Source organism: Ursus americanus, chromosome 1 (assembly GCF_024610735.1).
Source record: "Ursus americanus isolate L20-20 chromosome 1, mUrsAme1.1.p, whole genome shotgun sequence".
Lineage (NCBI taxonomy): Eukaryota > Metazoa > Chordata > Mammalia > Carnivora > Ursidae > Ursus > Ursus americanus.
The window spans coordinates 15,653,903-15,678,269 of record NC_142127.1 but is presented as its reverse complement, the minus strand read 5'-3'; the positions used below and the strand labels follow the sequence as shown (position 1 = coordinate 15,678,269).

Sequence of the window (24,367 nt, the reverse complement as noted above, 5' to 3'; positions counted from 1 at the left end):
TCAAATGCCTTGAAGGTGGTGAGGATTAATTTGATGGGAAATGATTGCCTTCGGAAAACATGGGGAGGAAAAAAATATATAAATAGGTTTTGACATCAGACATTAGCAGATGGTTTTATATAGGCACGACAGTATTGTCTAAGCACTTTGTTAATAAAAATTCTGCAGACATTGTTCATATTACGTTTGTCAGGAAATGATCATATAAATAAAAATGGAAGATTGGTGTGGAAAGAATATAAATATTGAACACATTTTACGCTGCATATCAGTTAACAATGGGGTAGTTTCCTTGCCCTTTGTCATTATTCAATGCAAATTTATGAAATGGAAAAGGCATTATAAATTTGTTATGTCATTCGATTACATATTAAAAGGTGTTTTCATTTGAGTTGGAATCCATAAATATTGCATTACTGTATCTCCTAGTTTCCCATCAAAATACATTTTCCTAGTTAGGCGAGCAGATGCCTTCTCTGTGAAGCTGATCACCTTGGATGTGGCCATTAGTTCTGTTCTATTGTCCAGAGTCAGCTATCTTTTTCCTGAACCTTCCAGATACGTACTTCTAAGAAATATAATAAAATCCTTCCTTATGCTGAATGTTGTTAGGAACACGTCCAGATTTGGAAAACCTCCTCTTGTTTTATTATGATTCATTTTAGATAGCAGTCAGACCACAGTTTCTTCTCTAGCATTAAGACTATTTAAATAAAAGACCATTTATTAAAAGACCAGTTTTTTGTATTATATTGTATTTAGACAAAAAACATGCCAAATTTCTGGGGAAGGCTGCTAAATTATTTCTTAATACAGAAGGCCTGTGAAGATTTGTTTCCATCAGATTTGGGTGAAATGTACCATCTGTTCAGCTAAAGAGCTTCTATTACCAAAGCAGGTAGAAATAGGACCATCTTTGTTTTCATCAGCTTTTTTATCCATGTGGCTGTATTTCCAACTTTCAGAAATCCATTCTAAATCATCAGATTTCATGTGATAGTGACTCTTTTACCTCCCACATACCAGGGTCTCTTGTATATAGGCCTGGGCCTTGAGGTAATTGACATCAGTCTGGCTACTGAACAGATGCTCTGGGCTTATCTGGTTTTATTGGTTGGCATGGGACCACTGCTTTCACTTTTGTGTGAATTTTTGTAAATTCAAGAGCAAATTTTATTTTATTCCTTTATCCTTTCTTTCTCCCAACTTTCTTCCCATTTCCTTATTTTGAACCAAACCAAACACTTACAGGAACCCAAATATTCCAGGCTCTTTTGTGCCTTTGTACACACCTTTCCCTCTTTCTGGGCATGTTTTTCTTATGTTTTTCCATTGGCTAATCCTCCTTTACCTCTATAGGCTTCCCCCAAACAGTATCAGTTCTTTAAATCTCTCTGTAAAGTACCTTCCTCACCCACTGCTAGGTGGCTCACCTCTCTGCACTCTTCTTTCTCATGGTATGCAAACTGGGCCATTGTTTATGTTGACACACTTGTTCATGCCCCCATGAAATAGTAGTAAACTCCTTAAAAAAAAGATTTTATTTATTTATTTGACAGAGAAACAGAGAGAGAGCACAAGTAGGCAGAGCGGCAGGCAGGGGGAGAGGGAGAAGCAGGATCCCCGCTAAGCAGGGAGCCCTATGAGGGGCTCCATCCCAGGACCCTGGGGTCATGACCTGAGCTGAAGGCAGATGCTTAACTGACTGAGGCACCCAGGTGCCCCAGCAGTAAGCTCCTTTTGAGTAGAGACTGGGTCTTTTATCTTAGTGTTCTTTGCACTCGGCAGTGTTAACACCCAATAATTACTGGATGGATGGATGGATGGATGGATGGATGGATGGATGGGTAGATTGTGTTTGGATGGAAATAAAAGTGACTGTCCCTTGCTCTGAGAAATGAAGTATATTAGACATGCTCACTGTCCTATCTGAGCTTTACAATTTAATTGGGATATTTAAATATGTATACAGACTATGAGAGGAGGCAATATATGCTAAGTCCAACATACGGGGGGGAAAAAGATGAAGGACTATAGAGAAATAAACTAAACAGATCAAAGCCCCAGTGGACAAGGAATGGTTTGAGGAGGAGGTGACATTTGAGTACTTCCTTAAGGTTGATTTCTCTTCACTATTCTTCCTGCTGCTACCAGAAGGAAACAAAAGACTCCAGGAGAAAAACAGTTTTTGTTTTGTTTTTTAATATGGTCGAAAGTAGCAACTCAAGAATAAGTATTTCTAATTTCAAATTCTTCCACTGCTTAGGAGCTATGTGACCTTGACTGAGTTACTCAGGCACTTCAAACAATAGGTTTTTCTTTCATCAAGTGGTGATTAAAACTGAGTTATCATAAGGAAACAAAGGGAGAAAGAAAGAGATAATTTATGTAACATTCTTACCATGATGGATGGTATACAGTAAGTGTATAATAAGTATTTGCCATTATTGTTGTCATTATCAAAGTCCTTTCCCATGAGGTGTATCTGTTTTTAAGTGCACTCATTTATTATGCCTTATTACATAAAGCAAACCCTGCTGTGAAATGTAACTATACAACAAAAATCCTTTTAATGTATTTTTATTAGATTGAACCATACAAAACTCATAGATCAAAAATGGTTAAATATCAGTAGTTTCATATGGTTCAACTTAATATATATAAGAGATCTATACATACACACACATATGCATTTACACATTTAGAATCTTGCCTATAAATCAGAAAGTCTTGAAATGGAAAAATTATACATGAGAAAAGTTTATGATCTCATGATCCACTAATTTTAAGCAATAGTCACAATGAAACTGTAGTTTGGCGAAGAAATTTGGAAGTTTCACTGGAGTACAGCATTAAATATTGAATAGGTAAGGCTTCAATTTCAGTAAGACCTTCACACGCAGATCTTGATATCTAGTCTAGGTTACAGACATGGTCAATAACTCATTCCCATGTTTTGGTTTTCACAATTTGCCAAACCAGAGACTTAAGCTTAGTGTAGCAAATACAGTTCAAATAAAAGTTATGTGGCACCTCTGATGTGCCACAGGGACAGCACACCTGTTAAGATGCAAAAATTGGAAGAGTCCGATGAGCTATATAGGTTAGGTTCAGAATGTTGCAGGAATCCATTTGGATATGTGGATTTCCAGTGACATTTGAGCTGATTCTTGAAGGATTTGAAGGGCTTTGCTGGGGGTAGAGGAGAGTCACATTATAGAAGGGAATATAATAAGAAGTAGGTCTGGAGGCTCGAAAGCAAGGGGTATATTGCAAGAACGAATTCCATATGGCCAGGAATGATTGCACATATGGCATGTGAGGAGGAAAAGAGGGGAAATAAGGTCATAGGAAGAAGGAGGTATTTCAGATGACTTGCTTCCTGGATCACTCATTGTCCTATAGGCTGCAAGGATGAGTGCATGCAAGGTTTTCAACTAAATTATTGAAACAGTAAGAATGATTGTTTGAAGAAGATTTACCATCCCCACCTAATGGCAGGTGAAAGAAGACTTTCAGAGAAGTTTAAGAACGGGAAATGAAGTGTAGTCTAGGCAGGGACATTGGTCAAGGAAAGAGGAGGGTATTGAAGAGGAAGAATTGGCAGCACTTTGGAAGTGGTGGGAAGGAGGGGACAGTTGAAAAGAGGCTGCAGACCTTTCATCCCAAGTAACTAGGGATGATGATTCAAATATCAGTCAGGAAAAGAGACCTGCCAATCTACTTGCAGTGCAGAAGGATTTAATTCACAGAAGTATTTGCCTGTAAGACAAACAGAAGCTTCAAGGAGCGAAAGTCAGGGTGCCTCTACTAGCTGTCTGGGTCAAGCTGGGCTTGTGGTCCAGTTAGGAGGTTGCTGATGCTGCAAAAGGTGGAGAAACTGTGTGAACTGCAGCAGCCGTGCAGCCGGGAGAGAGGTGACAGACAGGGAGCGCAGAGTCCAGCCAACTGTGGCAGACCCACATGGTCTGTGCCACTATTGGCAGGGGAGGAGAAACATATGCTGCCTTTCAGCTTCCAATATTGTGAGTGCACCTCATTCACAAAACCAGAAAGCTGGCAACAGAGTCTGGGAAGATGCGGTTCCCAGGCTTCCTGCTGCTGAGCCAGCAGGGAAAGCATAAGAGAGGCTGGCAAGGCTGCCCAGGGTCCAAGAGAGAAGACAGGACAGGGCAGGGAGTCTAGGGAAGATGTGGTGAGTGGCAAATGTACATTAGGTTCTGGCAGGACATCGAGTTGAGCTTGTCTGGTAGGCTCTTGGAAAGCCAGATATAGGCTTGGAGATTTAGATTTGAAAATCTGAAGCAAAGGAGGTATAGATGAGATTGGAGAGAAGGATGGACACAGAGAGAGGTAGGCAAGAGAGGGAGAGCAGAAGACTGAGATCCTGACCATGAGGTGTGGCATCTTTGGTGATGGAAGAGGGAGATGCCAGAAGGAAGCAGGGAAGTGTTCACATAGGAAGGAAGGGCACCCTGAACAGCGTAGTCAGGAAGGTAGCAAAAACGAGACTTTGAGAAGGAAGAGGTCGCCAACACAGGCAAATCGCTCAACCCAAAAGACTCTGAAAAGAGTATTAAATGTGATCATTTCAGGTCCATCGATGATGGGAAACCACCCTGAGCATGGTGGTCTGGACAAAAGTCAGATTAAAGGCAGTTGTTGAGGCAGATTTGGTGGGGAAAATGTGAAAGCAGAATAAATAAACTACAGGTGGGAGAGGGTAGAGAGAAAAGTTGATGGATAAATTGCAAAAGGAGAATGGGGATAGAAGTTTCCATTTGGAGAAAGTTTATGTTAATTTATTTGACATTTGATGAAAATAGGAGCTCTTGGAAAGAGAGATATAATAGCTGCCAAAAGGGCGGATTGAAAGCAAAGGTCCAGGAGATGTGAGGAAGGATGGAATCCAGAGTTCCAGTAGTAGCGATGGCAGAAAGGGCTCAGAAACCTCCACATCTGTGAATTTTCTAATTGGCATTACCATTGAGATGGTCATGAACATATTGAGTTCCCCCAGAGAGTACGGTGTCTCAAAGCAAGGACAACAGCAGTGTTTTTCAGAGTGATAAGCATCCCATCTATCTACATAGAAAATCTGGAAATAAGCACCACTAAAAACACAACCAGTCAGCGCGGATACAAATTTCTTCCTGTGTTGAGGTGCTTCCTGCCCCAAATAGCTATGCTTATTAACTGTTGGGTGATAATGACAACAGGCTGTGGTTGTGGGCCACACTCATACATAAAAAGAACATTGACATTTGATTTACGCAACTTTACTAATCAATTTCTTGGCTGTAGAAAAAACTGCAATATCATTTTAGAGCCTCTATTATAGCCTAAAAAGAGAGAGATAATTAAGTCCTAGGGGACCCAAGTTCTAGCCGGGTATTGCAGAAGGGGCTCTTTCCCTCTCCTTCCCAATCTGGAAGAAGTCTCTGCACTTCACAATTAAGCGTGCTCCTCTTCTTTGGGGGAGGCAAGGATGATTGGAAGAAAGTTGAATGTGCTGCTTATTACTTGTTTTTGACACTTGTTTAGCGTAGGTTTATAGACTCGGCCAATATGACAATAAAACCACATGGATGGACAGGAAGCCAAGGTCCTCGCCGTTTCCTGTGTTTGTATGGAGGGAGCAGGAAAAGGACTTTGACCATAGATCTGAACATTTCAAGGCGACACAACTTTAAGATAAAAAAACAGTTAACATTGTATATAATCTATGCATGGTGTCATGGTATTTTCTAGTAGTTACATCAGTATAGTGCACAGATGACCCTTGAACAACAGGACTGTGAACTGCACGGGTGAACTTACATATGGATTTTGTTTTAATACAGTACAGTATTGTAGATGTATTTTCTTTTCCTTATGATTTTCTTAATAACACACTTTTCTCTAGCTTACTTTATTGTAAGAATATAGTATATAATACATATAATATACAAAATGTGTTGATTGTTTTTGTTATTGGTAAGGCTTTCAGTCAACGGGAGGCTATTAGTAGTTAAGTTACACAGAATCAAAAGGTATACGTGGATTCTCAAGTGTGCTGGGTTGGGGGGAATTGGTGCCCCAGACCCTACGTGGTTCAAGGGTGAACTTTATTATTGTTCACCAATTTCAAAAATCTTATCACTTGGCAGATTTGGAGTGTTTATCTTTGTTAGTTTCTGTTATTTTTTTTTCTTTTACATTAAATTTGAAACGTGTGCTTCTTTCTCTGTGTGCTTTTACTTATCAAAGAAAATTTACTTTTTGAAGTTAGTTTCAATATATAGGCTCTCTGCCCTCCCCTCCCCCCAAGTAACCTTGCTTTCATTTTGTAGCATTGACAATTCAAGGATAAATGGACGCTATTTTGGCGTAAAGTCACTGTATTTTTCAACATCTATTTCACTGGGCAGGAATGTGCAATAAAAGTGCTGTATAAAAACTTGTGTTCTACGATAAGAAATACTTGAAGACAATCGGCTTTTATTTAATGTCAACTTTGTGGCTGGGGAACTTTGCAGTTATTGGTATCAGTTTTACCAGAGCAGTTTTTTGTTGTTTTTTTTTTTCCTTAGCAACAGATATTCTGATATGGTCATTCTTTGTTTTCTCATAGATACCTCAGGCCAAGTAGGACATACTCTAAATACTGGAGGAAACCTAAATATCTCAAGTTGTTGGGAGAAAATACATATGTATAGGGAACACAATAAGGCAGGGAAAGCATTACCTAGAGGCTCTGGTTGACATTGCTTGAAATGTAGTTGATAAACTTCTATAAATCAATGAAGGTAAGTTTAAATGTATGTAATTCAGTTGGAAGAGCCTTAGCTGATTTGGCTTACAATGATTTAAAAAGCTTTGCATTTAATTAAAATGCCAACACCTATACCAAACTAAAATGGAGCACTCTTACTTTCCGTAGACCTACACACTAGTATGCACACACGTAAAGTATATTTCTCATTAAGAAAACTCACAATAAGCAATGTAAAATGACAAACCAAATCAGTAGTTGTGTTTGAAAATCCCTTCTCTGTCAAGCCAAATCCTATTCATTTCCCAAAGTTTAGCCTGTATCAACGCCTCTAGAGAGCCTTTCTTAGCCTCTTATGTCTCTTTACCTCCATGGCATTTTCTTCTGACATTGATTACACTGTAGGGTAATTGGTGGTCTGCTTGTGTCCCGCACTTGGCAGTTTTTCTTTACTCGGGTGGCTAGTTAGAACACAAAACACATCATAAGCATTATTATCAAATAAAGGAATAGGTAAATGAATGAGGCGATAAGTGAGTGAATGAATAAATGAGCAAATAATTATTCATATTACAGAAGGTGTTATTTTTAAGTTTTCTGCCATTGGAATTAAAATTAGTTTCATCTAAATATGCTTTCCCTCTATTTTTCGACGTTGTGTATACCCCAAATGAAGTAACTCCACAACTTAGGGACGTTCCACCCACTGAGGATAAATTGATACTCCACTGCATGATTTGGGTAATAGAAAAAGACATGGGGGTGCCTGGGTGTCTCAGTTGGTTGAGCATCCAACTCTTGATTTCAGCTCAGGTTATGATCTCAGGGTTGTGTGATCGAGCCCTGTGTTGGGCTCCACGTTCATTGTGGAGTCTGCTTGAGATTCTCTCTCCCTCTCCCTCTGCACCTCCCCCCACTTCCATGTATGCTTACTGGCTTTCTCTCTAAAATAAATAAGTAACTCTTAAAAAAATAAAAAAGACAAAGACATGAGATACAAACTGGAGCCCCTAACAAGCTAACAAAATAGTTGTAAAACTAAGAAACCTGGACATGAAATTGTTTTTATGGTATTTAACAGTGCCAGCTAGTATATGGGTAAGTGTTTTGGGAGGACATGAGAATAAGACAGACTCTCGTAGGTTAATGTGCAAGAATATGCTTGTAAAATATACAGATTCCTGGCCTCTGCTCCCAGAGATTCTGGTTTACTGGGTCTCAGGTAGACCTGGGAATCTGAACTTCTAATGAGAACCCTTCATGATATTCCTGTGGAATGTCCCAGGGAAAATACTTTTCAGTGGACTAGGAAGAGACTTCTATGGGCCAGAGTTACCAGGAAAGCAGGAGGTGGGGCTTAGGCTGGAGCCTGAAGGATGCTTGGATAGGCAAGGAGAGGAAGCAGTGAATCTCCTTTTTCTTATGGTAATTGGCAGAAACATCTCTATCCAAATATCAGATGATTATGATGATTGACAGAATGCATTCTTGTGACATCCCAGTGTCATGTTACTCTGGGAAGTAATATGGAAGGCATGTTACTCTGATGCTTCCTTTTTTTGTTTTTAATCTAGTATAGAAGCAGATTTTAAGTTTTCTTTTCTCCAGTTTTCACTTTTTACCTGCTAAATCTTGACAAGTTTCTACAGTTCAGAGTTTCTAAGAAGCAAACATGCCTGTTATTGCCATACCTTAAGTTGTGATGATATTTTAAACAAGGACTGCTGGGTGAAGAGTAGTGAAACGTTAGATGTCTCCCTCCACTAACACCACTAAGAAACCATCTCTTCCATCTTCTTGCCAATAAAATTTGGAAGGTTACGCAAGTTTTGTGGACATGCAGGCTGTTTTTCCATGTTGAGAGAATTTACTATAAAATAAGCTGCATCAAAAAACATGACTAACCACTGTCATGCTGAAGCTTGATAGTGTGTTCTTCAAAGCAAAGCAGACTTTGAAGGTGTTTGTTTGAAGATTCCTCGATCAGAGGGAACACATTTGTGGGTCATTCAGAATGCTCAGAGAGACTAATTGCATAGGCTGGCAATCAATTTGGCATGAATGAAAGAAGGGTGACAATCAATATCTAGCTGGGAAGTGAGAGGAGTTTCAATAGTGACAGCTCAGTGCCCAGCAGAGGGAGATAAGTAGCACCCAATAAGAAGAGACCAACAAGGTGCTTCTTATCTTTCCTGAGTTTGGGCTCTGAGTCACCTAGAGACAACTTTGTATAGTCACACAGGCAAGGTAGGAAGTCACTGGGAGGTGGTTCCATATACATCTTCAATTCTGACAGTACAAGTATGGAAGACATTATATTAGCACCAATAACTGGGTCTCTTTTCCTTGCTAGGGTCTCAGAAAACTAAATTTACCATCAACCGTGGCAGTTGGTCCATGGGACTAGTTCTAGCCAATAGCCTCCAAACTGAAGTGACACTTCTGGAATGAGGTAGTAAAAATCCCTACAACATCCTCCAGCTTCTCTTTTCCCAGCTATGACTAAGGCTTCATGTTGAAAAGGTAGGGAAGCCTGAGTGCTTGAGTTCTTCCATTGACAGGGAGATTATAATATTTAGCATCTAACCAGGAGATTTTGGGAGTAAAAAAAGGTGCTATTAATAATTATGCCAGCACAATAGACATAAACTGGACTGTCCTGGGAAACCAGAACATAGAACCACTCTACCCCTAGAGAATACTGGCTGCTGCAGTGCTCAGACCTTGTGATGATAAGAAATTTAGTTATTTTTTAAGTCAGCGAGCTGTTGGGGTTGTTATTCAAGGGTAACCTACAGTATCATGACCAACACAGTAGCTTATCCTCCAAACCAGTTGTTGTTTGAAACGTTGGAGAGACATGGTTTATCTCTCTACACTTTCTGGAAAAGACAAAGAAGGTGGCTGCCTCCATAAAGGCCCAGCTTGCTTGGCTGATACTCCCAAGGAGCCTATTCCCTGCCCTTCTCATATCACTGCCAAAAGATCTCTGATTCAAAGGGTCTTGATTTCTGAAAGAACTGTCTTTAGAACCACAGTAAAAACAAGTGCCGATGAATGTAACATTTTACATTTTGTCTTATTGAATCCTCATAACATCTCTCTGGGGTATGGAGAGCTGGCATGAAATACCCATTTTGCAGACAAGGAAGCTGAGGCTCAGAAAATGTAATTTTTCCTAAGTTACATGGCTGGTAAGAATATCTGCCCCCAGACCTAACTCTGCCACTTTAGGGAATGCCGGGGACTGAGATATACTGACTATATTATGCCACGGGAGTTGAGGTTGGGAGAGGAATTGATAACACCACTTCTCTGGGTGTGCTACGGTTGTGTAATATCTGCTTGCTTAAGAGAAGCCATTCTGAAATATCGTGGATCAAACATCACAATAAGTATGTGATTTAAAGAGCAGGCCCAGTGAAGAATGCCCTATTGGCCTTCATGAGGCTACAGAAGCCAGTTTTGTGGATTCCTAATGTACTTCTCTGCCATGATTGAACCTTTTTGTCCAGAAAATTTAACACTACGGTTTGATATCAAATATGGCCAATTGGATTTTCCTGCCCTTCCCTGACACACTCACAAAAAAAAAAAAAAAAAGATTGCCTCCAGTTACTTACTGTTCTGCCTTGTACATTTTTCAGATCCAGTGTGACTGTTGGTTCGATGTTTCTAAGCTTTAATGACTTAACACTTGTCAAGGTCCAAAAAAAGAAAAAGTCTTCAAGGTGTGGAAAATGAGAATCAAATTCAAGATGAGTTTGCCAGTGAGAACCAAGTCTAATCGTTTCATTCAGTTATTAATTTTCTCTGGGTCAAATCCGAACAGATCCTGAAGCATGAGAGAATAGAGTATCATCTGTTTGGTGTATTCTTTGGGGTTATAACTATCTGATGAGGAGACAGTTACAACTATAGAGATGGAGGTAACTTGTCTGAAACATGGCGAACCTCATTTTGAGTATCTAACATCATCATATTGCTATATTTAAACTTTCAAGAGCCCAGTGAATATTAAGAAAGAAATCTTGATTGTCTGGTCCACATTGTATTATTCTTTGACTAAGGTAAAATTATAAAATTCTCATTTTAAGAAATGGGAAAATGCTGCTTCTAGTTGTTACATTAGTTTTCTAGCCTCTGATTAAAATCCAGTGACTATTCTCATGTTATGTTCAATATTTTTATTATTCGTATCAACAGTGGCTAGAAAGAATAAATATTGAAGACCAATAATAAATTGAACTATCTGCTATCTTCAGAGTTCCCCTAAAATTTGAATACTGAGATATAAAGATCTAGCCCCCGAATAACACATTTATATTAAAAGTACTTATCCTGGCAATTCAAAGTCTTTTCTGAGCTGTATCAGGCTCAAAGAACATTCATGCTTTGGACTACTTAAGAAAATTTTTAAAAAGAACTAAATCTGGGTTTATTTCTGAAAACTCATTATTTCAAAGAATTCTTTAGGACATATTACAAGGATAGATTTAGAAGTTAAGTAGGTGAACTCATGGGACTGGACTTGGGTGGTTATATGAATTGTTAACTATTTTGTAGTAATAAAACATGATCATCATCATAATTAGCAGTTATTACATTAATTAAAGCGTCTACTCCATTAAGAGAAGTAACCGGTTTTGTAGACCTCTTAGGGATTCTTGGGATATAATGTAAATCCTGCCTTCAAAGTGTTAACCAGGACAGTAGAAACTACTGAGCTACACTTCTTTCTGGCACTCACTCGCACAGATAGGATTCTCCCTCTTTCTCTTTTTCTTCCTGGATATGTGTGAACTCTATAGTCACGTGAATCTGTAAATCCAAATCCATGTTCTACCACCGTCAAGCAAAAACACTTGCGATTTGCCTGTTGACATTAAGGTGATTCCCTTCAACTCCACGTGGAGAATGGGACTTCCCCGAATGCATATCTCTGCTTCCCTGCCTTCTCCATATCTGCCTCTCCCCATGCAGTGAGCTTCCAGTGCAGGATCAGCACCGGCCTGCCTATGGGAAAATTTATGGTGCTTTCTGCTCACATACACATGGCCCTGCAGTGAATATGATGCAGTAATTCAGATTGGACTAGTACCTTTCAATCTGTTTATGAATGGTGTTGCAGCCCCATGAGTGAGTTAGAGCACTATGGTTTCTGGGCAACAGTATTATTCTTGCAAAATTTGTGCTGAATTAAAAAAATATATCATCTAGGAAAGAAAGAAGAGATTCCGGCACTCCGACATTTATCCAGAGTGAGCCTCGGTTTCAGGGCAGTTTTCAGTTATCTTCGGTGTAGATTTACTGTTCCTAACCATTGCAGCGGAGATAAGCAAAGATCAGGTTAAGAACATCAAAGTCACAGCCGACCTGGGGATTGTCCCCGCTTACATGCTTAGATGTGCTAGCTTGTAAGTGAGGAAACTCTCATTTTCTGAGGAAACGAGATGGTTCAGTTGGGCGGAACCCTATACTAAACCAGCAAAGTTTCCACATGAACAGTTTCCTGTTAGAATTGAAAATTAGTAGGTTTTTCTCTCCACTCCGAAGCTTGAAGAAAGCTTTGCACTGCAATTAAAATGGGGAGGTAGGATGGGTTGTTGAGCAAAGCAATGGGAGTAGAATGGGAGAAAGAAATTGAAAGCAAATGATATGGGAGGTCCTGCAAAACATGTTTTTCATTAAGATAATTCTGTGCTTTCTGCCCCAGCAGCAGAGCAGTGGACTGTCTGCACAGAGGTTGTCCGATGGTGTTGAAGGGTATCCAGGCTAGGGACTGAATCTAGAACCCTGGTCTCATTAGGGACTGTTTCAGGCCTCTAAGCTAATTAGCTGCAGATGAAGCGCACTGACTGTGGACTGCATATTCAGGGTGACAAAAAGAGCAAGGAGTTATTTCTGGGAGATGGTTGGTTTGTTTTGCTAATGACCAGGAGCCCGGCATTTTAGCCCCAAGTGTCACAGCTTAAGACTTACCCTCCAGTCTTGCTGGCGCCTCTCATTTGTCACTACTCTCTCTGGCCACTCAGACTTGCATATAGGTCTGTGGGGAAATGAAAAGGAGCCAGGGCATGGATGAGGGAAGAAACTATTAGATTCACTCATTCACTCAAAAAGAATTTATGGACCACCTACCCAGTAACAGTAGCTATGCTCAGTTGCTAGAGATAAAATAAACAAGGCAGAGCCACGGACCTCAAGAAACTCAGAGATCATTAATAAGGCAGAAATGAATGGGTTATGATCTTGCAACCTCTCGCAGAAAAGTCAATGAGGGGATATTGAGTAATTTCATTGTTAATGTATTATGTGACTAATCAGCTAGCACCCATTAGAATATTTCTTGAAATAGGACTCAGTTCAGCTTTCAGCTGGAAGAGCCCCATCAGTTATCAGTTTGAGTTGGGGAGAGTGGCTTCTTGTTTTGCATTTACTTTGTTCTATTTCTGTCAAAAATGAAGTTATGCTAAACTGAGTATCTGATCATAGGAGTCACAAAAGAACACTTCAGTCTAGCATTCTGATCAGTTTCTAGCATGTCATTAGGCAAAAACTCTTACATTTATACCTGTGCTCTCTGAAATACAGTGTTGACATATGAATTTAGTTTCTTTTCTCTGACTTGTGTAGGACTTAACTTTTTAAAAATAGTTCACTTAATATACTTTAGAACTTGTTACATCTCTCCAAGCAAAATTTTGGCCTATTTATTTTTAGTTGACAGCCACTTGACAAGTATTTAGGGGAAGAAGGGACTTAGTCACAGATCAGACCAAACATAAATAAATAAATAAATAAATAAATAAATAAATAAATAAATACTGGAAGACATTGATTAAGGGTGGTATTAAATTATCAGCAGCTAAAAAAAAAATTAAAGAGAGAAAATAAAAGAAAAAGAAAAAAGAAAATCTCTGCCTAGACCTGGCCTGGAAAAAGAATTGGCTTATTGTTAGCCACGTTTGGAAAAGAGATTGTAGAGCTGTTCTATGTGAAGACTGGTAACACAAACCCTCACACATCAGCTATCAAAATAATAAAATGAAGTAAAATGTCATTGGGGATCAAACGACAATGGATAATGCTTCACAGTCTTTGGTCTTCAGGAAAATAAATAGAGATGTTTGTTAAATGAGAATTTAAAAAAGAAGATGTCATCAGGGAATAAATAATAGTATCTTTTCAATAGATTCAAAATATTTTCTCTATGACCAGATTCATAAAAGTTATGAAAAGATGAGACAACTTAATTTTTTACCGAAGGTTGGGGTGGGTCCTTGCAACTCTGTTCCAAGCTGTAGCTTAGAAATGTAATTGGTTTTAATTAATCATGAAGTAGTGCCAGAAAAAATGTTCATAGTATTACTGTGGGTCTTGGCTGCTTGAGAATCTAACAACTTCCTGCCCACCTCTTTTTTAACTTTTTCCTTTTTAAATGTAAAGCCAAGAAGAATGGGGGAAGGTGAAGAGATTTTTTTTTCTTTTTGATCTAACAACTTGTGCATAGAACTTTTAATTATACAGAGGAGATAATTCAGCAAGATATGCACTGACAGAATTATATTTTAACTTATGAAAAAGAAGACAAGATTTTATTTTAACTGAGTCTAACATTTGGGACACATTTAAGCCAAATGTTTATAAGTTAATGAAAAGTGGATTAAAAGAAGAAAGACCTGCAGCTTCCGTGCTAATGAATATTTAGAAAACCAGAGGCCAGTCCCTGATCTGTCCTGCACAAACTGCCTGATCTTGGGCAACTCATCACCATTATCAGTACCTTTCTTGTTGGTGACTGATTTGGCAAACAGCATGGAAAATCTGCTACCACTGAAGAGATTGTCTTGGTTTTTTCATATAGTGAAATCGAATATTAGAGATTGGCTCTGATCACTTACTATTTCAGAATCTGTGCCTTCTTCACACCTGTTTTTTAAAATACAAATTTAGTTTGTATTTAAGCTCTCCCCAGGTCAGAAATGGTGTTTTTGCCTTTTTGGCCTCAGCATCCCATAGATGTTCACCAAGGTAACTCGTCATTAGGAATTAAGACTCTTCTTCATTTAAACTCATTTCCTGGGGGTGCCTGGGTGGCACAGTTGGTTAAGCATCTGACTCTTGGTTTTGGCTGGGGTCATGATCTAGGGTCATTCAATCAAGCCCTGCATCGGGGTCTTTGCTCAGTGCAGAGTCTGCTTAGATTTTCTCCCTCCCCCCCCCCACCCCTCCCACTTGTGCTCTCTCTATATATACTAAATAAATAAACCTTTGAAAAATAAAAAATAAGTAAAATAAAATGAAATCACTTCCTGGATGTAAATAAGGCCTAATGGAAAGAGGTTGCTCTCTTACAGTCAGGAAAAATGGTTTAGTCCAACCTACCCAACTAACTAGGATCCTGTGAGGAAGCCTTTAACCTTTCTGTGTCTCTGCTTTCTTACCCACTACATAGATGTACTGATCTTTTACAAGTACATTATAATGATTAATAGATGAGAGTTCTTCGACAAGTTGAAAGTACTATTTAATTTTGTTGTTGTCATTAATAACACAAGACTTGTGAAAATACGGGGAACAGATTTTGCTCTCCTGGCTGAATGCACAAAGAAGGTAGCTCACATTAATGTGTGACAAAGCATTCTCTGAGTACTCATAATAGTGTCTCCTGTCTTCTGAAACCCTGAGTGGGTCTTGGTGCCATCCCCTGTGGACGCAGAATTTCCCCAGTTACAGTCCAGATTTGGACTGGCCCAGGTGGTCTGCAATTTCCTTACTCTGCTGCTAAGAAGTTTTATCGTATTAGAAATGTTGGCATTTTGAACTATACTCCTTTGGTTACTGTAATGGTCTTGCCACTTCATGGAATTCATTGGCCTGCTGGAGACCTTAATTTGCAATGCCAGAAGCTCTCAGTAAGAGAAAGAAGCTGATCTTTTAACTAGTCTTTTAAACTAGTAAAATACATGCTTCAGAATGGGACTAGAAGAAACAGCCAACTCAGGTTAGGGGCCAAAGAGTATTCACTGTGTTCAGTGCATTTAATTCAGGTGTCTGCTCTAAGTGTCTGGTCCATGTATCCTCATGGATGGGCCCCAAGGATAAGGTCATTCAAACACAGAATATGCACGGTCAATGCCTGGCACAGAGTAACTACTTAATACTTTTTTTAAATGAATGAACAAAGGATTCATATAATGGCATCTACTGAATACCTACTTTATCTGTAACTGAGGGAGACACATAAGAAATCTATGACATGGTCCTTTACCAAATTTTACTTCAGAAGACAGAACATACATATATGAGATATTTGAGCATTAAAGTAGCAAATTTTTAAATGATAGAAGGAATGATGTAAATCATAAGGTTATAAAAATTCAAAGAAATGGTGGGGGGCAATGAAGATGTCTCTTAGGTACTGAAACTTGAAGTAGATTTTGATAGATGGTTGGAAATGAAATGATGCAAGAGTTTGGCATTCAAGAAGTAGTAACAACATGAGACAATGGCGGAAATGGGTGTGTTTGTTTTACTCATTTGGGCGTTGGGGAATGGGCATTGGAAGTAGGTATATAAGACAAAATAGGATTATAATATACAATATAATATACAATATAATATACAATATACATTACAATATAACCCATAGAAATACTAATTAATGTGCACTAGGCAATATGTGTAAAGATGTTTATTGTTTAAAAGTAAAAATTTTGAAGTAATTTAAGTTCCATCAGTAGAGGAAGAGTTAAATAATTTATGATAGTATTTACATCATGAAATACCAGAAAGTAACTGAAAGGATAAAGTAGATCCTGTGTGCTGGCATGGAAAGACCACCCTGGGAAGACATAACAGTGTGTTCACAGTGAAAGTGCATTCATGTAATATTCGTCAACTTTGAAAATTGATTTAAAAAAATCAAAGTGGTATTTCAGGAAGATTAATGTGGTGACATTGTGTCAAATTAAAAGGGAGTGATTAAAAGTGAAGAGGGATATTGGGAGATGTTTGCGTGAGTACAGATGCAGGAGGCCAAGCATAGGGACCTGAATGGTAAAGACAAAGAGAGAGAACTCAGAGACATTTTGAAGAATGATTTTAAGGGACTTCGTGACAGATTCCTAATATAGGGGATGAAGGAGAGAGAAGAGAAAATAGATTTCCAGGTATCAGCTTAGAAAATATACTAAAGAAATAGTTCTCCTAACTAGAATAGACCCATGTTAATCAAATTCTTCTTTAAAGAAATTGCTTATGTATTTTGTATTTGCTTGTTTCTCAGGATGGAAGAAACAGTACGAAATCTACTGCAGAGTCAAGGGCCTCCAGAGCAGAAAAAAGAAGAAGCTGTTAATATAATGGTCTATCAGGTATGCCATGTTTCTTACTCTTGGCTGGGCACCAGTTGGCTTGTTTTTCTTGTATTTCTCTGGCTCTGTCCTCCCTAACCCAGAGATAAATAGACAAGTATGGTCCCGACCCCGGTGCTGGGAGCCATACAGTCACCTCTGCTTAAAGAATCACGTACACGTTTACTTATCTCCTTCATTGCTTGAAGTCTTGACTGTGAAACAAATTGTAGATTTGGTCATAGGATGGTGCAAAAAGTAAGTTTATAATGAAACAGAGAAACCTATAAAAGTATCATAGTACTCTGTGGTCAGGGCGATAGGAGAGGTACCTACAGCATTATCTGGGAACACAGAGGGGAGGGACTCAACCTGTCTAGGTAGTTAAGTGTCATACCTCCAAGAAATATAACACTTGGGGGGCGCCTGGGTAGCGCAGTAGTTAAGCGTCTGCCTTTGGCTCAGGGCGTGATCCCGGCGTTCTGGGATCAAGCCCCACATCAGGCTCCTCGCTGTGAGCCTGCTTCTTCCTCTCCCACTCCCCCTGCTTGTGTTCCCTCTCTCGCTGGCTGTCTCTCTCTGTCAAATAAATAAATAAAATCTTTAAAATATATATATAACACTTGGTATATTCAAAGCTATGACACTTGGGGGCCTGAGTGATAGGGAACAGGAGGAAGGACGTGCCTAGAGGAAGATACAGTGTCTGAATTTGCATGTCAGACTCATAGAGAATAAGAAGCTCAAGGTAAGTAAATAATGGCCTGGTGAGATAAAAATCTCAATGGTGAGACTGAGAGTACATGGAAGAGCTGGATGAGGTCATGATTGCATGCTGTGCTCATGGGTGTGACCTTGAACCTTGAGCAATGTGAAGTCTAAAGAGGTCCAAGGACAGTAAGTGGTAAATGAAATAACCAGTCTTTGTCTTCTGATAGTCCTCATTCCATGGCTCTTTAATACTAGCAAAGCAGCCAAGGTGGCAAGCAGGGCATCTAATCTGAGCATGACCAAAGTTGGCCACACAGACAAGAAGGCTCTGGCAGGATGGGGAAATGAAATACAGCAGAAGGAGCACAGGCACTCAACATAGATATATTGAAGACTGTTATTGAAATAGAAGACTTCAAATCACAATGGAGAACTGATATCCATTGCACAACTCTGCATAGGAAGCTTAAAAGCTAAAGAAGGCAAGGAAATGAGTAGACATTTGTGGTAATCACTGGGCAGCCCTAGATTTTTGCTGGCTGAAAAGCTAGTGTGTCTGGGGAGGCACGCATAGAAACCCCACTGGTACAGATCATGTCACATGATTTTCCCTGAATTTATGGATTCAGCAGTCTACAACCCAACTTGTTATGAAGGTTGGGAGAAATCTGATAATAAAAGTCACAGTATTTTTTTTAAAGATTTATTTATTTATTTGAGAGAGAGAGGAGAGGCAGAGGGAAAGGGGGAGAGAGAATCTCAAACACATTCTGCGATGAGTATGGAGCCCCAACACGGGTTCAATCCCATAACCCTGAGGTCCTTAGCTGAGCCAAAATCAAGAGTTGGATGCTTAATTGACTGAGCCACCCAGGGCTCCCCCAAAGTCACAGTATTGTATGAAGTTAAAAAATGTAGGCAGAGTTAACCTTAATAAGTTTATGCTCAAGGTAGCTGACTCTTGAAGCATACAGGCTACTTTATGACAATGGGGACAACTGTTCTCCATCTCCAGGGAAAACAGTGCAAGGCATTGACTTCTTACCAGGAAAGGAATTACAATTAGTCCCAAAGGACAGTAGGAAAAAAAATCACTGACATCCATTTCTAGGGGGAGGGTTTAGATTCTTCTGGAGGGGTGGTCTTTACACGAGGAAGGCATGCTCAGCTTTTCCCCATGTGTAGTGGCCTAAAGTCAGGATAAGGATTTAAGTCCTCCTAGCTCTGGATCTTTCCTAGGCATCATGTGTGCTTCGGTAGAAAAAGGAGGTACAGGTCAAACACGGGACTTGGTTCTGCATTAAGTGGTTCTATGCAGCCTCCGGGAGTCCTGTGACTCAGAGACTGAAGTCGTTCACTCCCCCTCACAGGTAACCCCAGGCTTCAGTTAGAGCTAAATCACTCAGTGTTGCTCTTGGGCCTTTCCCCATCTCCTCAAGATGGTTCTGTTTCATTCAGGTTCTTGTTTTCTTTTGATCTCTCCTTTCTAATCTCCCCACCACTTACTAGCCAAACCCGCGGTGTTGACCCGTACCATCAGATTTCATTTTGTGAAATTGTAAGCTCCTTAGAAAAACAGATACAGTTTTAAAAATGTGTTTTAAAACGATTTCCTCTCTATAACCCAGTCTATTGGATTTGAGAAATTAGCTCTCCTCTCTGGGGAGGAGACAGTTATTAACTTGAATTAATGCTACATGGAAGGGATTTTTCAGTCATCGCTCTAATTGGCCTGTGGCTCATTGTCCAGAAAATGGGAGAGAGACATGGCTTGTAAGATCCATAAAATCACTTATACATTCAACAGATATTTCTTGAGAGCTTCTAGTATGTAACAGGCACAACCTTGTTCTCTGGGGGTTCAAGGAGCAAGAATGAAGAGAAGAGAAAGAGGAGTGTTGCTGGGGGGCACTGAGTCCCAGGAAGGTCCCTGCCATCTCACAAATCCTAGTCTAAATACGGCCAGCAGGAGCAAAAGAGGGTGTGCAAGATGTGTGTGGTGATGCTGGGGGAGCACATAGTTAACACCTCCCTGAAGCCAGATTCTGTGTTTCAGGTAAAAGCTGGAAAATTTATTGCTTCGTCATATGGGGTGTTATTAGCACACCTGACTCAGATTTTCCAACTGTGAGATTTCTCTGACAGGAGCCGGAGGCCCAGGAAAAGCTTAGGCCCATGGGGAAGCTAGAGCTTGTTTCATTTTCCATCATGGAAGTGTTTATCCTGAGGCTTTTATCACTGAGTTAATATAATAATAGCAGAGTAATAGCTTCCTGTGTTCCAGGCCCCTGCTAATTGCTTTGCATGCATTAAAGGCTGGTCATATTTTGTTCTAGGGGTGTGTTCCTGAAGACCTCTCATAATTTGTTATTTATATTGTGTCTAGCTTGCATAATTCAGCATGGATTCTCTCAAAGGACAGTGGCTTTTCTGTTCAGCAGCTGAAGCAGACCCACCATGAGGCAGCCAGTGGTTCACAGTTTACCAGCTTTACGACTGTGCAATCCTTGACTCCTTTTTAATTTGGAGAATTTTCGTGATTTCAAGGTTTGCGCGTGAAAAAACATGAGTCACGTTTTTATGTGACCACAGTTTCCCATTTGCCTCATTCAGAGTCCCACTGAACGTGACTAGATTGTAGCTCATTCAGTCCCCACCACAGTAATGTCACTGTCGCCATTTTACAGACAAAGACATAGGCTCAGAGAGGGAGAGCACTTGCCCCAAATGCACAGCCTGAAGTAGCCTCCAAGGCCCTTGCACCCTAATGGATCTGACTCCATGCCCTCCGCTCTTCCTGCTGAGGAATTCCGGAGAGAATAAATGTCGGGGCCCAGCTTACCCAGCTGGCTGTTGGAACCTGAACCTGGGTCTTTCCCCTTTCTATCTAGAGCTGTCTTTATTCATTCATTTCCTCATTCATTGAAATCATAGTTATTCATTTACTTTTTACCAAAGTGTTTTCATTTCCTATTGCTGCTATAACAAATTCAGTGGCTTAAAACCACACGAATTTATGCTCTTTTAAATCTGGAGGTCAAAAGTCTGTACTCGTGGTGCTGGCAGGGCAACATTCTTTCCTCGGGCTCTAGGACAGAATTGTTTCCTCAGTTTTTCCAGATTCTAGCAGTCCTTGCCTTGTGGTTTTTAACTCCCATCTTCAAACTGTGTCACTCCAGACTCTGGTTGCATCGTCGTATTTCCCTCTTCTGAGTTTGACCCTCCTCCCCCCATTCCCTCTTACAAAGATCTGTGATTCCAGGGGGCCCGTCCAGGATAATCTTCCCATCTCAAGATCCTTCGTTTAATCATATCTGCAAAGTCCCTCTTGCTGTGTCAGGTACCGTATTCGCAGGCTTTAGGGGTTGGGATGTGGATATCTCTGGCGGGGGTGGGGGGCAGGGCAGGTGTTATCTGTCTGTCACACTCAAGTAGCATTAGCCCAACACTTCCTAGCAGACACCAAGCTAAGTGCTGGGGGTGCAAAGATGCCTGGCTTACAGAGGCCTTTTCCTGGAAAGCTCAATTTATAAGATGCTGAGGAGTAGTGAGGGAAGGCAAATAATCAAATATGTGCTAATGTGATAGGGGCCAAAAGAGCAGTTTGCGTGGATGGGTTCTGGGAACACAAAGGAAGATGCCACCAAACCTACCACGCTGTTCTTCCTGGACCAGGGCTTACATTTAATAATCCATTCTGCTTTTTTTTTTTTTTAAGTCTCTGTTGTCTCTCGATATGGACCAGGAGTCATGAGCTTCTTCCTGAGTCCTATAGCCTTTCTCAGAACATCTTCTATCCCTAGTATTTTAATACAACATCTGACCATTAAGACACATATGCCTGGTGCTTTACAGTTTACAAAATGCACAAAATGGATCTCATTTGCTCATATCAGCAGTCTCTAAAGCAGACATTATCATCCTCATTTCTAAGGGTGAGCCTCAAAAGAAGGCTGTTCCAATTCTGGCAAAAGCTCAGTGGTGAAACTGGAGATAAATCATAGACTTTCCTCAATGAGATACACGGAAGGAAATTGAGCAGTTATCTGCGGGACACTTTGATGGTGGGCTGGGGAATAAACTCCCCGGCTCACGGAGTCCCTGTCTCGAAAAACAGAAATGAAAAATGAGTGAAAGTAAACGGAGCTAAATTAATGCCATGTCATGTTCACGCCTGTCATTTCTCCTGTGGGAAAGGCCCATGCATAAGAGAAATAGCATCACTATGTATATGTAAGGAAGGGGCTACACCTGGGACCTAGGACAGTGTCATTTCACTGCGGGGAACAAGAGACCTCAAAGACTGTCTGTGAAACAACCTGAACAAGTAGGAACATCTGCACCTTCTCTTCTGCTTTGTTTCTTTTTCCTGCTCATTCTTGCCAGGTATTGGGGGGAGAGGGTTCTTAGGTGTCATCTTATATATTCTTGTCACCAGGGAATGACGTCATCTAGTTAAGTAAGTTAGGAAACACATTAGAAAAAAACATTACGATCAGACATGAAAAGCAGTGATTAAGTATAGATGAAATGGTGCCATTGCTCAAGAGGAGTGTCATTCCCTCCACATTGGCCGTCAGAATATTTAAGACAAAAAAAGGAAAAAGAAAAGGGGGTGAGGGCGCCTGGCTGGCTCCGTCTGTAGAGCGTGTGACTCTTGATCTTGGGGCTGTGAGTTCAAGCCCCATGTTGGGTGGAGAGATGACTTAAAAATAAAATCTTCAAAAGAATATTTCAGACAGGCATCCTAAGAGAGAAGAATCCTGCCACTCCCAGTGGGTCACCCCATTTACAGACATCTTGTATCTGTAGTGGCCTGGTGCTTCCTTGCTCAGCTGAAGCGCTTCCTCTCGTCTCTGCTTTGTCATACGGGACACGGATTGAACCCACATTAGCTGATTCATTTAGAAAGAAAACAGTGGGTGCAAAAGCGGAAACACCGATGAGGGGAAAAGACCTATGAGTGGCTATGGCTTTTGTCACTAACATGGCTTGTGACCTCAGATGGTCACCTAACCTCTCTGGGGTCCTCATTTTTCATATTTGTTGGACTGGACATGAGATTGCATATGCAATCCCTGTAGTGGCCAAACCGTGTAAATGGCCAAAGTGGCCAGGTATGAGAAAAATCAAGAGTTCTCTAAGGGTTTGCACGCTCTTTTTCCACTGTTGAAAGGAAATAAATGCAGAGAAAGTTTTGGGGGGTTGGTTTGTTTTATCAATAAACAAAAGCCTCGCCTTTGAAAACTACACAATACCAACCCACATGTGGTTTCATGCCAAACATTATGAGGGAGCAGTGGGGACTGTGGCAAACTGAAGAGCCTCTGTCTGGTCTAAGGGAAGCGGGCTCACCCAGAAGTACGCCCCAGTGTGGACGGACGGTCTAATGTTTCAAAAGAAGATTCCAGTTTAGGTTTTTCTGGGTAGTTTTTTAGTCTGTAAATAGTGGCTTATTTTTTTTTATACAGGGACTAAATAAAAATGTGTTAAAGACAACCCTCAGAACAGAGAGAGGATTTCTAGGTGTTCTTCCTGTTCTTAGAACTCTGGGATGTTGACACTTCCTTGCTATCCTGTGTGGTCTGGTGACCCACGACTGGCTACCACTTGCTGAGCACCTATTATGTACTGGTCATATTCTAATCATTTAACAAGTGTGAACTCACTGAATTTTCACAAGAACCCTTTGAAATAGGTGCTATAACTTTCCTTATTTTACAGAAGATGAAACTGAGGCACAGGGAGGTTAAAAAGCTTGCCCAAAGTTACACATTACCCTCCTTAGGTTGTCTGAGCTCCTTCCTACCCTTTATTTTTTTTTCCTTTTTTTTAAATAATATTTTTTATTATATTATGTTAGTCCTTCCTACCCTTTAAAGCAGAGTGGGCAGATCGCCATAACAATGAAGTGTAGAGATGACACAGAGAGGTGCCTGAGTCATTGTCCCAGCAGAGAGCACATTACACTAGTGTCCGAGGCTACCTCTCCTTAACCCTTTGCTCTGCCCACCTCCATGGAGAGCCTTGAACTGTGTGATTTCTGAGCCCAGCTCCATTATTTCCAATGGAGGCTTATGTTCAGTCATTGATGCTGTAGCCTGTATTTAAAGCAATACAGTATGTTACCCAAATCATTTCCATTTGAAGTGATTTAATTGAAAATCAAAAATGAATTTTTCCTTAAGTAGTTCCTTCAAAGTATTCTCAGATGTGATGAAGCAGGTGATGCTTGGGGAAAGGGACCCTTTCTAGTTATCCTAAAATCTGTCAGTCATCACGAATATACCCATATCTTTTTATGCACATGGAAAGCACCTGACATAGGCTGGGACCTTCTTCACCGAAGCTCAAGGGCTGCCCGGTAGAGATGTTACTTATTTCACAAATTCTCATTCTTATCAGGGGCAGGAAATTTTTGCCTTTAAACTTCACCTCTTTTTCCCTGTAATGACTTAAGCAAATTCAAAAATTTCAGTGCACTAAAAATAGAAGGTAAGTTTGAAAAATTAAAGAATCAATTACAAAAGTTACCTAAGAAAGC

At 40.2% G+C, this 24,367-nt stretch overlaps 1 protein-coding gene across 5 annotated transcripts in view; it reads left to right on the top strand.

Annotated features, from left to right (window-relative positions):
* NCKAP5 (NCK associated protein 5) overlaps positions 1 to 24,367 on the top strand; it is a 941,115-nt gene that overhangs the window by 615,978 nt on the left and 300,770 nt on the right. For all 5 annotated transcript variants that reach the window (XM_087856956.1, XM_087856989.1, XM_087856931.1 and 2 more), the window contains one exon: positions 17,046 to 17,133. In XM_087856956.1, coding sequence (XP_087713082.1) covers positions 17,046 to 17,133 — 88 coding nt within the window. The remainder of the gene's footprint in view (positions 1 to 17,045; positions 17,134 to 24,367) is intronic.